Consider the following 14,404-nt stretch of genomic DNA (forward strand, 5'->3'; position numbering starts at 1 on the left):
TGAAATGGAGATAATTGTTGATATGGGACAGGAACTCAGTAGAGACCAATGTTAGAAATATTGACATGCAAGCCATTAGCCAAAATCCTGGTAGTTGATGAGGTTAAATAAAGAAAGGGTCCAAAACAGAGCTCTGAAGTACATCAAAGTTGGCGATTAAGATATGAATGATAAACTAGCAAAGAAAACCAAGAATAAACAGTTAGACAAATGGAGAAACAAAAGAGGGGGGAAAGTATTCAGGAAAAGAGAAAGTGGTCAACAGTATCATATACTACAGAAAGGTCAACAAAGATATGGATTAAGAAAAAGCTATCGCGGAGACAGAGTCAAGATGGTGGAATGAAGGTAGGGACTCACCCAAGTTCTCCCCCAGACTCCTCCAAATACTTTTGAATAATGCCTCTAAAACAAATTTTAGAGCATCATAAGCCACAAAAAGATGTAGTACTACATTTTTTTTAAAGAAGCAAACCGATTTGGCGATTAAGAGCTCATTGGTGACTTTGGAAAGGGAAATTTAAGTTGAGTGATGAAATCCTAGTTTAGGAAAATTAGGGGGGTGGGTAAAGATGTGTAGGTAATGAGTACAAACAGCCATTTCAAGGAATTTGGCCTAGGAAGGAGGAGAGAGAAATATAGAATGATAGCTTGTAGGAATGGTAAATTCTAGTGACAATTTTTTTAGGGATGGAGAGGCACATGTGTTTTTAGGAAGCAGGGGAAGAACCAGGAAAGAAGGAAAGATTGAAAATTGGAAAGAAAAATAATGGAGACAATCTGCTTAAGAAGATGGGAAGGGATGTTGTCAAGGGTACATCTAGAGGTGTTGGATTTGCCAAGTAGAAAGGACTTTTCATCAAATATTGAAGTAAAGGAGAGAAGAATAACTGGTGTCAATGGGTTGTGAGAGGAAGAGAAAACAGAGTTCATCATAATGGTTTCCATTTTCTCAGTAAAATGAGCCAAAATATTTAGCTGTGAGACCTGAAAGAGACCATAGAGATCATCTTGTCCAAACTTTTCATTTTACAGATGAGGAAATTGAGGCTCAAAGGGTTGTAATTTACCTAAAATCACACACAATATTCAAAACCAAGAATTCAGTTTTTCAATTTTCCACTCCTATTCTTCTAAGGTTACAGTCTTCACTCCCAATTCAAGACAGTTATTTTGCACATATACTTGCCACCATTCATCAGGGGGCCTGGGGAAAATCTAATTCAATTCTATCCCCACCTTGGAGAAACAACCTCTCCTCCCCCACAGATGGATAACCCCTCCATACAAAGAATAGCTGGGCACTAGTACTGACAGCCTGGAAGCATCTTTGTTTTCATTTTTTTTCTTTTAAAGTCAAGTTAACCTTACGGTGATGCACACCTGTAATCAATCCTTGGTGCTGGAGGAAGCTGATGCTGGCAGATTGCTTGAGCTGCAGTAGAGCTAAAGCAGATCGAGTGTCCCCATTAAATGCGGCACCAATGTTAGGGAGAGGCAGTGGAGTGTGACCAGGCTGCCTAAAGAGGGGTAAACTGGTCAGATCTGAAATGGAGCTGTCCAATCTTCCCTGTAAATCAGTGGTGAGATTACCATCAGTGGTCCCTGGCTTCCAGCTTGGACGAGATAGGGAAACCCAGTTTCAACCCATCAATTAATCGGCAAATTTTAAAATTTCAGTAAGACCTCTGGGGAGGAAATTCTTCTCCAGCTCTACTTGACAAATATCTAGCCAAGGCCGGAGAGGAGAAACTACAGATGCTGTAAACCCCCTAGCACATTCTACCAGCATGCCTTTACATCACTGAGACAAAGAGGTTAGGGGAGGAACCAGAAATCGAATTCAGCTCCTCTTCCCTACGGGGGAAAAAAAAATCATAGGCACTTTTTCTTCATTTAAAAACAGGCGCAATTCGAGGACCATATAATTCGGAAGGCAAAATCACAACTACCACCAGAAAAGTGAAATTGCAACTCCTCAAACAGTCTGGAGAATTCCTCCTCCTTGCCTCATTTGACCGATTCCCCGCTCTCAAAACCGATTGATTCAACCAGCTGTTCCTGATTTCAGGGGAAAGCGATCATTTTTTCATCTCCCCTTCCTCACCCTCCTGCGCAGAGCCACTCCAGCACAGCTCATTCAGATCTCTGCTACTCCAAGTGCCTTCTCCCATTCCCGGATGGCTGCCCTAATCAGCTCTGGTAGCAGAGTTTTCCCCAGACGATTACACAAGGACCAATTCCAAAATATGAGAGAAACCGAAACGCACACACACGCACATACAGAGAGAGAGAGAGAGAGAGAGACAGAGAGAGAGACAGAGAGAGAGAGACAGAGAGAGAGACAGAGAGAGACAGAGAGAGACAGAGAGAGACAGAGACACAGAGAGAGAGACAGAGACAGAGACAGAGAGAGTGAGTGAGTTTACTGACACGAATGCACAGGAGAAGGCTAACTTGAGAGCCCCGTTATGGGGAGAGTTTTATTAAACGATTTCTTTGCAAATGGAAAAATTATGAACCCAGATACCTTTACAACCCCTCACCCAAATTCCCACCCTATCTCCCCTCAGCAAACAAAACACCTTCCCCTCCAACGAGGCAAGACAGTTGCTAGGTTCTTCTCTATTCCCATCACCCCCGGCCTTCTTCCCCCTCCTTTTATTTTTAAAATAACAATTGTTACAAACGTTCCCCCAAGCTACTAAAGCAAATAGGACTTTACAAGACTACATTCCCAATGGACTGTTTAGCACAGAACAAGTCACATAGTATCCACAGCAGGGATGGAGCGCACCCAGACACTCCCAAACGACCACCTGAAGGATGTGCTCTTTCAGCCCTGCAGGGAGTTCGGGTCCCCTCAGCCAAGATGTTCCCACCGCCCGGTTGCTGCTGCTCTTCCACCCTCAAACAAGCAATCTTTTCGGACTTCATAGGTGCCCGAGCCAGCCCACGCGGGACCCTCGGACCAGGAGGGAAGGATTAGCCCCAGGGTCCCCGGGGCGCCCTCAGTAGAGCCCCATGATGGCCGCACCCACGTCCTTGGAGGGTCTCCTCTCTTGCACTAGAAAGTTAATCATGCTTTCCGACTTGATGAGTAGGTTGCAGCCCAGGAAGAAGATGCCGAAGATCACCGTGAGGGAGAGCACGCAGAGGACTGCGATCTGCGCCACTCGAGACACCCACAGGCTCCGCTCGTCAGGGGCCAGACCCGCCGGGATCCCGTCGCTCGCCACCAGCGGGGGGGTTCCGGGACAGCAGCCCAGCCACGTGTCCAGCCCTTGGCTCTGGTTGCCGTAGGCGCCTCCTCCGCCTCCGCTGCCTCCCGGTTCCAGGGCGCTCTGATTCAAGAAGGTCCAGTTCATCTGGCTCCTTAGTGCTCCCAGTCAACCGACCAACGGATCCGGACTCAGCCGCGCGCGGTCCCCACCTCCAGCAGACAGTTTCTTCCGTGTCCCCTCTCCCATCGGCCGCCCCGCGGGGCCCAAGTCCGGGTTCTGGAGGGACCCGCTGAGGCGCCGAGAGCTGGGGAAGACTTGAAGGCTGAGGGAGTGGGGGCGGGGAGGCTAGCCGGGACACTGAGGCGGAGAGCAGCTCTAGGGGTGGGTGAAGAGAAAAGAAATGGGAGGAGAACTGGCTCACATTTCTGTCTCCTACCCAGGACGGAGCCGCGGGGGTGGCCCCAGAGAATGCGAGCAACAGGCTGGAACGTTCCGTGCCTCCCGCCGCGGGGACAAGCTGGAATTGGAGCCGGAGAAATAGTCACCCAGACTGTAGCTCCCCTCCCCGCCCCTCTCCTCAGAGAGCCGTCCGTCGTCCACCTCCCCACTGTCACCCAACACAACGCGCACCCAACCTAGCAACAGCTATTTCCCCCTCCCCGCGCTGGCGGCCAGCTGGGTCTCTAGGGGACGTCGGCTTGGCATCTGAGAATCAAGAAAACAGTCTTAAAATTGGGAAGGACCTAGAGAGATCATCTGGTTCTGTCCCCCTGCCTTCGGGAAGGAGAAAGTCTAAATCATCCTGTTCCTTCCAAGAAGATCTCCCGGGCCTGAGCTGCTCTCCATCCTATGCTACTCTAGTGCTTGATCCATCCTTAACAATTAAGGTTTTAATTAAATCTAACCAAAATCGCTCCTCCTCTAAAGTCTAATTCATCTTCAGTCTTTTGTTGACAGAGCAACTACTTCATACCCATCTTCATTCAGGCATTCGTAGATCTGAATAAAAATGTATTCCGGGCTAAAAAGTCTGAAACTTCCAACCAAAACCAATGAATCTTTTCAGTCTGCTTAAAAACATGCCCATATTTTCTCATCCTTAAGACCCTTTCACTTATGATGCCCTCAATCATCCCATATCTTTCCTCTCTTTCTTGCCAGATTTTTAATAAAAGCTGCCTACATTCCTTGCCTTCAATTTCTTATTACCTCACTCAACTTACTGCTCCCTTTAATTTACTCACTCAACTAAAATCATTGTCTAGCAATTATCTCTTAATTGTCAAATCTCATGGCCTTTCCTCAATCTTCAACCTTCTTGATCTTTCTTAAATAGCAACATTTTTGACTACTCTCTTCTCCCTGGTACTCAATATTCTGGCTTTCCATGACATCGTGAATCTCCTCCTTACATATCTGGCCACTCCTATAGATCCACACTCTCTTCATACCCCTTTGGGGGCTGTACTACTGTTCCTTAGCTCTCTTCTCTCCACTCTCTCTCTCTGTGTATCCTTCTCTTTGTTGAATAATAATAAGTAATACGTGTAATCCTAGGACATAGTTGTTTAATATATCACAGTTCCCCCCAAAGACTTGACACATGTAATAAATTCATGTTAGAGCAAAATGGATTGTTCTTCCAAACTTTAGATTGCTCAGTCAGAACTAATGATACAAACTGATGATGTGAACTAATAATACACATCCACTTTGTACATCAACCTCAACTCCCAAACAAAGTGTCTGTTATTAATCTGAGTGATTTTTTTCTGGGGATTGTTTGATATACTCCGTTACCTATATAAAGAAAGAACTGACAGAAGCATTCCTTGTGTCTTGAAGACTACCTACATGTATATACTCTAGAAATCTGTCTACTTGAACAACAATAAACTTTATTCAGTTATTTCAGACTCTAATTCATTAAGAATTTCCTCTGTGGGGGTTGGGGATTGTTTTCCCCAAGTCTCTCTTTTTCTTTTTCTTTCCATCTTTGTTTTTGTTTCTCTGTATGTGAGAGAGTGATTTCACCAGTTCCCGGTTAAAATATCATCTATAAAGATGGCTATCAGGTCTGTGGGCAACTAGGTGACACAGTGGATAGAGTGCTGGACCTGGAATCAGGAAGACTCATCTTCCTGAATTCAAATCTTGCCTCAGATACTTTTTCAGTTATTGTGTGATCCTGGGCAAGTCACTTAATCCTGTTTGCCTAGATAACCTTGTCCATAAAATGAACCAGAGAAGGAAATGGCAAACCACTCTAGAATCTTTGCCAAGAAAACCCCAAATGGGTCATGAAGTATCAGACATGACTAAAAATGACTAAACAACAAGAATAGAAAGATCCAAGAAGATCATACCCAATGATAAGCAGAGATGGCAGAGAATTACTGTCAAGGAGTCTAGAATTCCTTGTTTATGTTTGATTGACATACCAGCTTGATCAACATCAGAAGTAGGAAACTCCAGTCAACTGAATCAATACTATATCCTGCTGAGTATCTTTTCTATAATGGTTAAACAAATTTTAAATGGCTAAATAAATTAACTACTAGATGGCCTATGACTGCCACATTTTTTTTCATTCTTGAACTTAAACTTCTCTGGATTTGACTCAACTGAATCAAACCAGACCTACAACAAGCCTCCAAAGGAGTGACCAAATACAGAAAATAGTTGGTTAAATGGAGCTGGGGCGCTGGACACTGGAGACTATCTAGAAAAAGGAATATAAGAATGAAGGACTGTATATATAGGGATGAAGGAATAAAGGCTATATATATAGGAATGAAGACTAAAGTTGATAGCATTGATGAAGATAGCCCAATACCTCAAGGGTCACTCAAGAGCCCTAAAAGTAGAATATAGCCAATCTTATTTTGAGAAAGTGAGCCCAGAACATAGTTGATAAAGACATTGTACTAGGTACTGGAGGTTAGAGGTGGGAGTATGAGGGGGTGGAGAGGAAGGGGGAAGTATAAAGACAAAACAGAAACATCCCCTTCGCTCAAGGAGTTTACCTTCTGCTTTCTTCTAAACTGCTCCCACCCTCTCACCATGTCCAAAATTCCAGATCAAAATGAATGTTTTACTATTACTAGTGATTTAAGAGAATAGCCTTAGGCTTTATGCCAAATACATACACACACACACACACAGAGTGTGTGTGTTGGGTAGTGCAGATAAATTTAGAAGTCTTCCTGACTTCTAAAATACCTCAAACTCAACTCCTTTCCATAAGGTCTGGTTTCCAGAAGGCATGTCAAATAGTTTTGTGGGAAAAATAACACATTCATCCAATTTCACCCACCATCTCACTGATGCCAAATTTAAATTATGAGAATGAGATATAAATGACTCAGCTCAGAAATCCCCTTCCCAGTAAAACATTCATCAACCTATCTTCTTCCCATTGCCACATTGGGTAAAAAATTCAACTCCTCCATACTTAAATTATTCAGGATACATTTTGTCTAGATCTAATATACTATAATCTCATGACATCTTAAATCTAGAGCTATAGCTGATCTCAGAATTCCTCTTTTCCAAATCCCTAATTTTAAAGACAAAGAAACTTGAGGTCCAATGATTTGTCCAGGATTGCTTAGATTGTTGCTGTTCAGTTGTGTCTGATTCTTAAAGACCCCATTTGGGGGTTTTCTTGGCAAAGATCCTGGAGGGGTTTACCATTTCCTTCTCTAGCTCATTTTACAAAGGAGGAATCTGAGGCAAATGACTTGCCCAGAATCACACAGGCATAGGTATCTGAAGCCAGATTTTTAACTCAGGCTTTCTGATTTTAGACCTGGCACTCTATCCACTTTGCCACTTAACTGCCCCAAGCATCAGATTACCATAATGCAATAAGATCATGTTAGACCATCTCAATATCTCTGTCTACCTTGTGTCATATTTATTTATGTACATTACTATCCTCTTTACCCCTAGCTCAAGTAAACTAGCACTTCCTTTAGCTCAGGAGCTGTGACTTATTTTATCTTTTATTTCCAATGCTCAGAAAAATGTCAATATAATAGGCACAGTCAGTGATGCACTGGTTAATGTTTAACAACAGGCTCTCACCTCCTCCAAAAAAAATGTACACATCACACACTTGTAAATTTAGTATGTATTTTTAACATTTCCTCCATCACTTTCTAAGTCTGGATAATCAACAAAAAAAACAAATTAAGCCTGATTTGTATGGCATGCTGGTTTCTGAAATGTAAATGCTAATGCTGAAAATTTAACAATCAACCTTGCAACCTGCTCAGCACATTTCTGAACTTTGTGCATTTTTAAAAATTAAATTGAATCAAAATGAATTAAAAGTGGATTAAACTGAATTGAATAAAGTGGCTGCTGTTGTTAGCAGAAAGGAGAGAGAACTAAATCCTGAATCTCTCCAAGATTTTCCATTTCTTTTATTATTTATTCATCAGCATTAACATTTCTGGCAGACACTCCTCAAAGCTCTTGGGGTGTAATCTCTTTTTGAACTCTCCTTACTAGATATGCTACTAGAGGATATGTTGTCCAATGTAGTCACTTTCTACTGTTTCTTGCTCACCCAGAAAATGAAGTTTGGGTTTCTTAAAGAGACTTGTCCTGGTAATTTTATACATATAGAAAAGTATATAATTAGTAAAGAAAATGCTTAGGAAGGAATTTTATAATTGTCAAAACTCTGTGGCCTAGCAACTTTTTTATACCAATTGTACAATTATCCTTTTATACAGTTAATCTATTAAATATAGCCATTAATGTATAATAAGATTTTGCATATGAAAATTTGTTTTTTATAAAACATCGTGTTATAAATAATCAAATGCAGTTATGCCAAGAAAAAGAAATTTTAATGGTTCACATTTTTAAACCAAACAGAATTTTGGCTTGGAATACTTTTCAAATGTTAAAAAATAAGCATAAAAATTTTTTTTACTGGAAATAAAGGGAAAAGGAATTAAGGACTGGATCTGTGATTTCAAAGGTTTAGGGAACTCTCTGGTAAGAAAATTTCCTTTTCTAATGCAAATCAGCAAGTTCTTTTCAACTAATAGTCAAAGAGAATTGTCAGGAATACTAAGAAGTTAATTGACTTGCCCAAGGTCACTCAGTATGCATGCACCAAAAGTGAGACATAAACCCAATTCATCCTAATTCCAAGGCCAACTCTTCATCAATACCACATTGACTCTCACGTAAATAAAATAAAATAGAAATAATAAAATGAGTTCACAGAAAATAAAAACTCATTGATATATAGTTATCGAGCTCACAAAAATGTATCCTAAGCATCCTAAAATCTAGCACAACTATCAGCAAAAAATTTAGTGACTAAGCAGCGTCCCTGAGTTGACATTTCAGCCTATCCTGGAAACAAGATCAGCTGCACTTTGCCCAAAAGGCAAACTGCTTCTGGGTTTAAACAACATTCTACCCTCAACTTTTGCCCATTAAGATCTGACTTCCAGAAAAGTCCACTAGTGCTAGTGGAGTTGTGAATTGACTTAACTATTCTGGAAAGCAATTTGGAACTATGAACTCTTATCAATACAATGACTAATTTAAATTCCATAAGACTGATGCTTTCTAAATCTCAACAGGGAGATTATAGTCTATAGGTGCAGAATGAGAAATAGGTTTTTCAAATTCACATCAATATGGGCATATTGGTTATATTAAATTATACTTATGGGAAGAGAAGGAAAGGAAAAGGGAAGTAAGGAAGAGAAGAGAAAAAGAGTGAGAAAGTGAAAGAAGAGAGAGAAGAGGAGAAAAAAAGAGAAATAATGAAATATTTTTAAAATACAGAGAACAAAAGGAAATCCAGAATGGGGCACAGACAGACTAGACAGTATTGAATTTTGATACTCTAATACACATACATACAAGTGCTTATATACACAAATATATATGCATACAAATATACACACATATCTTAAAATAATGTTATACATAAAGAATTCCAAGTTTCATATAAATTTCCTTTTAAGTTCTTTATATATGGAAATATTCTTATTTATTAATTATTATTTTTATTTACTTATTTATTACTTTATTATTATTAATGTATTCCTCACTTCTCCAGAGTTGTTGTCCAGATGTTGTGACATAGCCCTCTTCCTCATCCTCACTAGGAAAATCTTGAACGTTAATCCTATCTGTATGAAATACTATGACAACACATACAACTTCTGCCCCAAGTAACGGTAAGAGCTATGTTTCACAACAAAGCAGGTAAGGTTTTTGTACTCACTCCTTCTTAGAGATGGCTGTGTCCCTAGAGGAAAAAAAATATTGTTAACAGCAGGCAGCTATTTAGTCCCAATTAATTTACTGAAGTTGAGATTATTTAAACTGAAAATTGAATTGTTCTCATTCAATTGACCATGAGCACCCATCCAGTTCTGCAAATTGTGTTTGCTCTATGTGGAACTCAGATCTTCTTTATTCTCCTGGTGACAAATCTTTAAGCCAGTCCCTAAATCAGGGATGAAGAATTCCAGCCCATAGAATCTTTTGGTCAGAACCTCCCAAGGTAATCTCAGTCACTGATGAGCTGAAAGTTTGGTACAATCTCCTACTATTTGAGGTTTTAAGCTGATAGGTTTGTATGACCCATGAATGATGTTATAAATTTCCAAATGGCCATCCCTACCCAAACCATATCTCTTCATCTCTGATTCCATTCCTTAGACTGACCCCTGCTTCTGATCCAAACAACTCCTTTTCGACCCCCTCAGTTCAGTAGCCCAAATTTCAAGGAACCAATTCTGATTCCCGATGTCAAATCTAATGCTTCAGGCCCTTCTTTAATACAGAAACTTCCCTTAAAGAATTCTCCTTATTACTCAGGCCCAAGAAGCTCCAACCTGCACCTTGGAAATCCCTCATGAGGTCCCAAAAGATCAAGAATAAGGGAATATCAAGGCATTGGGTTTTTGACTCCTCCACACACCCAACTGGGGACCACATTAGTTGGGCAACAGGACAAGCCAGTGGGAGCCAGGGGATAGAGAGGAGAAAGAGCTGACAGAGAATTTAAAGTATCAGAGTTCAGAGATTGAGTTCTGCCTATTTGTAAATACAATCCCAGCATGATACAGGCACTTCTAAGTGACTTGCCTAGTTCACACAGCCAGCATGTATTAAGCCATTAAACTTGCACTCAACTTTTCTAGATTTCAAGGCCCTCTCATAACTCCACATGTTTTCTCTCACATTTATAGAAGAGAAATGCCTTTGAAATGTCTCAAATGTAAGGCTTTTGGTGTAGGGTTTCTTTCTTTAGCATTTAGAACTCAGAATCTCCCTAAACACAGTCCAAGATTCTGCCCACAGAGAGAATTCAGTAACTATTGGGTACAAATGGGCTTCAAAATGATACTCAACACTGTTCTACTGCCAGGTTCCCTGTCTAAGATACAAGGAGAGGAAATTCCATGAAGTAGAAATCTGGTTTCAAGTAGGACACAGATTTTTCTGTAATTAGAATCACTTAATCCACACCTATGAATCTTTCAATCAACCTTGAAGACAAAGGGGCTGGCTCTGATTGCTTGTTTTCCTCCTGGAATCTCCATTTTAAAATCTTTATTAATTTCTGGTTCCAGACTTTCTCCATCTATACCCTATGGTATTTTCTCCTTCCCTTCCCCCATTTCAGTTTCCATTTTTGTCTAATGTTGCCAGTTAGAATATTAATCCCTTAAAGGCAGGGCTTCTCTTTTTTAATTCCTAAAAGTTTGTACATAATAAACTCTTAAATAATATTTGTAGATTTGCTCATCTAGATCCATAACCCACAGCTTCTCTGGAAAAAATCCAAGAAGACCTAACAAATACACAAATCAAACAGTAATATCAGCTCAGGATTATCCCATATGCTAAGAACAAATATAGTTGGGGATAGAAATTTTGCTGGTCGGAATGGAAATTCATTAATTGGTGACCGAAAACAATAAAGAAGTAAGTGTTAGGTCTTAAAGTTGACAGCAATAAACAGCAGACATAGGAAAAGCAAAGATGCTACATAGAAGGCTAAGTAGAAAAGTCATTTAAGACCCTGCAGCACAGCATTATCTTAAGGAAAGCTTAATATAAGAGCTGATATTGGGGATTGACTCTGAAGGTTAAGCAGGATTTCAATAGGCAGAGAGGGAGGGGAGGATATTTTGGTCCAGGGATTGAGGTAAACAAAGATACCCAGTTGAGAAAGCAAAGAGATGCATACCTGGAATTGCAAGTGTGGTACATTCTAACTTCTCATGAATTATTATTTTATCATATATTATAGTTAATTATATTTGTACCCAATCCTTGATAAATACATTGATTGACTGATTACATTTTCCCCCTATTTGACAGTAGTTTCTGGATTGAAGGGACTGTGTCATTTTTATTTTAGTGTCTCCTTCGACAGCTTTGTTGAACTGAAAATTCTATATGAGGACAGGATCTAGGGCTAGCAGGTGCCATCCAGAAGTTCCTATACCACAGATCACCAAACTCTTCTTAGAGGAATGAGTTACCCTCATATCAGCACCCACTATAAAAGATGCTGGGATGCTGGGATGTTGATGTCACAGCTCTTCTGGGAGGAGTTGGAACACAGCCCATCTGTCACCCATCCTGGATAATTATTTTTATCCACTGCTGAAGATACGTGTCTGCATCTTTATGGCTATGGAAAGAAAGGCTCCATCTGGAATAGGTCTGGCTGTTTTGAGCAAAGACATTTTAGTACAGATATTCTGATGCATGCTTTAAAGAGGCTGAGACTAGAGGAGGTGTTCTAAATATATAGAATGATAATATTTACTTCTAAGTAAGAAATCATGTGATTTTCACCTTGATATTCCTGAAAGATATTTTGGTTTAAGCTCTTAATCCATCTGAGTGTTTTTACAATTCATAGTCTGAAAAAGTCTAAAGACTTCCTCTGATGACTAGAAAGGCAGCAGGCAATAGTGCATAAGATGTGGGAAAATGTGAGACAAATCTTGCCTGTGATGTGATAACTGAGAGACCGTGGGTAATTCAAATCACTTTTCTATATTTCTGTTTCTTCATCTATAAATAAAGGGTTTGTACTTGAAAGATCCTGAGGAGGCCCCTTCTGGGACTGAATTTCTGATTATTCCCTTAAATCCAATTCACACACAAGTCAAGACATTACTTTGTGATATCATTCATTGGTCCTCTTCCAAAACAAAGGGTGAATAACAATAATATGGTCCCATTGTAATGGGGACTGTAACTGTTGTTCATCCTTCATTTCAAAGAGGACCAATGACATCACAATGCTGGGGTTAAGTAGTGGGTAATGGATGATGTGTTGGCTTTTTAGTGAATTGGGAATGGGCAGAGTTACTCAAAGTTATCAATCTCACTCTCTTTTCCAGTCATCAAAACCCTGTGACAGGACAAAAGTAAGACAGATGCAGTGGATAACTGTGCTTCCTTTGATACTTGACCAAACTCTAAAGTACTCCCCAATGTTTTAGTTTGCCTTCAGCTGTTTTCATGGTCATTGGAATAAACTGTTCTCATCTCATGTCACCAAAGAAAATCTTCACATACTTGGGGTAGACATCCCCCTAACTCACTGATGTGTTTGAAACCTGTAGATTACATTCAATCTGGTTTAACCCATCTGCCAAAATAATTTGCCAGGCTATAGTGGCTGTACATGCTACAGATTCTTGGAGCCACAGGTGAGAGTTAGATACCAGGTATACACCAAAGGTGAATGAGTAATCCTGTAGAGGTCTCAGCAAGCCCTCACTCTAGAGATGCTATCCCTCCTTCAACACCCTATACTCTAGACATGGAAAAGGATGTAGAGCCTGCTTCTGGGAGAATCTTGATGATGGGTAACAAACGTGCTTTGGATAAATTTTAAGCATGTCTAGACATTCTGTGACTGATTCCAATCTGCTATTCACTTGGTGAATGACAGCCTCTTTGATCAGCTAAGGAGCAGGAATTTGAAAGTGCCTTCAAAAGGCACTAACTGACTAGAACCTCAGCCATTTTCCTTGTCTGATCCCTCTTCTTACCAGGGATCAAGATGGTGATTACATCTTTGGTTCATTAATGAGGTGACTACAAAACACAGCATGGACTTTTCTATCAGCACTGTATTCACTACTCCTAGACACCTGAAGTCCTGAACAATTAACTCTCAACACCTTTTGAAATTCACAAAATCCTAGGATCAATCTCTTCACTTAAATGAAAGAATAAATGCTGATACAAAGGACCAGGATCTGTTTTCATAGGGCCAAACCATGGAAAGGACCTCTATCTTACTATATTGTTTCTCATTGAACACTGTCAGCAAAGAAATTAAACCAAGAGCAAAATTCTACCAAGAGAAAGCAGACAATGAGTGATTTTTGAAAAGCTGTTTAGACAATCAGAGAAGTTACTATTCACTAGATGATTAGCAGATTGGAATTACAAAATGTCCATATATGTGCTCTAGAATTTCTCCAGAGGACTTTCATTATCATGGGGGAAATAATTATTATTATTATTCTTTAACAATGAAAATTATTATTGTAACAATAGTTAACATTTATATAGGGCTTATTCTGGGCCACGCACTGTGCTAAATGCTTTACAGTTATTATTTCATTTGATCCTCACAACAATTCTGGGAGAGAGATGCTATTATTGTTCCCATTGTGCAGATTAGGAAACTAAAGTACAAATGGAGTTGCCCAGTGTCACACAACTAGTAAATATCTGAGAACTCAGGACTTCCTTCTCATGGCATATCACCCCATTTGCTGCTCTACTGTTATAATTCCCTTTTGACAGCTAGCAAAATGAAGCAGATGAAGCATAAGTGATTTGCCTAAGACTGATAAAAATTTGAGATCAGATTTTTAACTCAAGTCTTCCTGACTGGATGTCCAGTGCTCTGAATATCCAGGTCTTCCTGACTATATGTGTCCAGTCTACAACACTACCTAAATACCAAGATAAGGATATTGTAAGTGATCCTAGAAGTAATGGGAATCTACTGAAGATTTGTGAGCAGGATAGTAAGCAGGATTGAGCAGGATTGAGGGCTACATGGAGCCATAATGCACAGAGTGCTGGTCCTGGAGTCAGGAAGACTCATATTTCTCATTTCAAACCTGATCTCAAACATTAACTTG

The 14,404-nt window shown here is 40.1% G+C and overlaps 1 protein-coding gene across 1 annotated transcript; it reads right to left on the minus strand.

Moving 5' to 3' along the window:
• Positions 1–2,356: 2,356 nt before the first annotated feature.
• On the minus strand, positions 2,357–3,795 carry RPRML (reprimo like). Its single transcript, XM_031965970.1, has one exon. It carries the CDS (start codon positions 3,366–3,368, stop codon positions 3,012–3,014), a length of 357 nt encoding a protein of 118 aa, XP_031821830.1. The 5' UTR covers positions 3,369–3,795; the 3' UTR covers positions 2,357–3,011.
• Between the last annotated feature and the right edge of the window lie 10,609 nt (positions 3,796–14,404).

Source organism: Sarcophilus harrisii, chromosome 4 (assembly GCF_902635505.1).
Source record: "Sarcophilus harrisii chromosome 4, mSarHar1.11, whole genome shotgun sequence".
NCBI lineage: Eukaryota > Metazoa > Chordata > Mammalia > Dasyuromorphia > Dasyuridae > Sarcophilus > Sarcophilus harrisii.

Coding starts and splice junctions, on each gene's coding strand:
- RPRML (XM_031965970.1), bottom strand. CDS start 3,368: ATGAACTGGACCTTCTTGAATCAGAGCGCCCTGGAACCGGGAGGCAGC.